A 434-nucleotide genomic window follows, 5' to 3' on the forward strand; every position below is an offset into this window, starting at 1 on the left:
TACCTCTTGCCAGCTCGAGGGCTTTTGTGTGAGCCAAAGGGTTGAACGCTGTGAGGCCCAGGTTATACCCCAAGGCTGAGAGGTGAGAGTCTAGCCAAGGGTGATAGCCTAAGGGGAAGCCCCAGCCAGGGTGACCTGCGAGGGAGAAAAAAAGGGAGATTAGTTATTGGTAGGAGTTGATATGTGAAGGGAGATTGTGTATGAAGAGGGATGATATATAAAAGGAAATTTAAGTGTAAAACGGGTAATGTACATAGGGAGGGTAATGCATGAAGGGGGAATGAGTATAAAGGAAGATCATTTAGGAAGGGAGAAAGAGTATAAAATGGGTAATATATAAAGGGGGATAATATATAGAGGGAGGTAATGTATAAAGGGAGAAAGTGAATGAAGGGAGATGATGCGCGGAGAGAAGTAACGTAAGGGTGAAATAG

At 44.2% G+C, this 434-nt stretch overlaps 1 protein-coding gene across 1 annotated transcript in view; it reads right to left on the minus strand.

The window, feature by feature from the left end:
- The window catches only part of LOC119591359 (segmentation protein Runt-like), a gene marked incomplete in the record, with an annotated part of 28939 nt that overhangs the window by 2187 nt on the left and 26318 nt on the right, over positions 1 to 434 (minus strand). The window contains 1 exon segment of the mRNA XM_037940098.1: positions 4 to 135. Within this exon segment, the coding sequence (XP_037796026.1) occupies positions 4 to 135 (132 nt within the window).

This window comes from Penaeus monodon, chromosome 28, assembly GCF_015228065.2.
Source record: "Penaeus monodon isolate SGIC_2016 chromosome 28, NSTDA_Pmon_1, whole genome shotgun sequence".
Taxonomy (NCBI): domain Eukaryota; kingdom Metazoa; phylum Arthropoda; class Malacostraca; order Decapoda; family Penaeidae; genus Penaeus; species Penaeus monodon.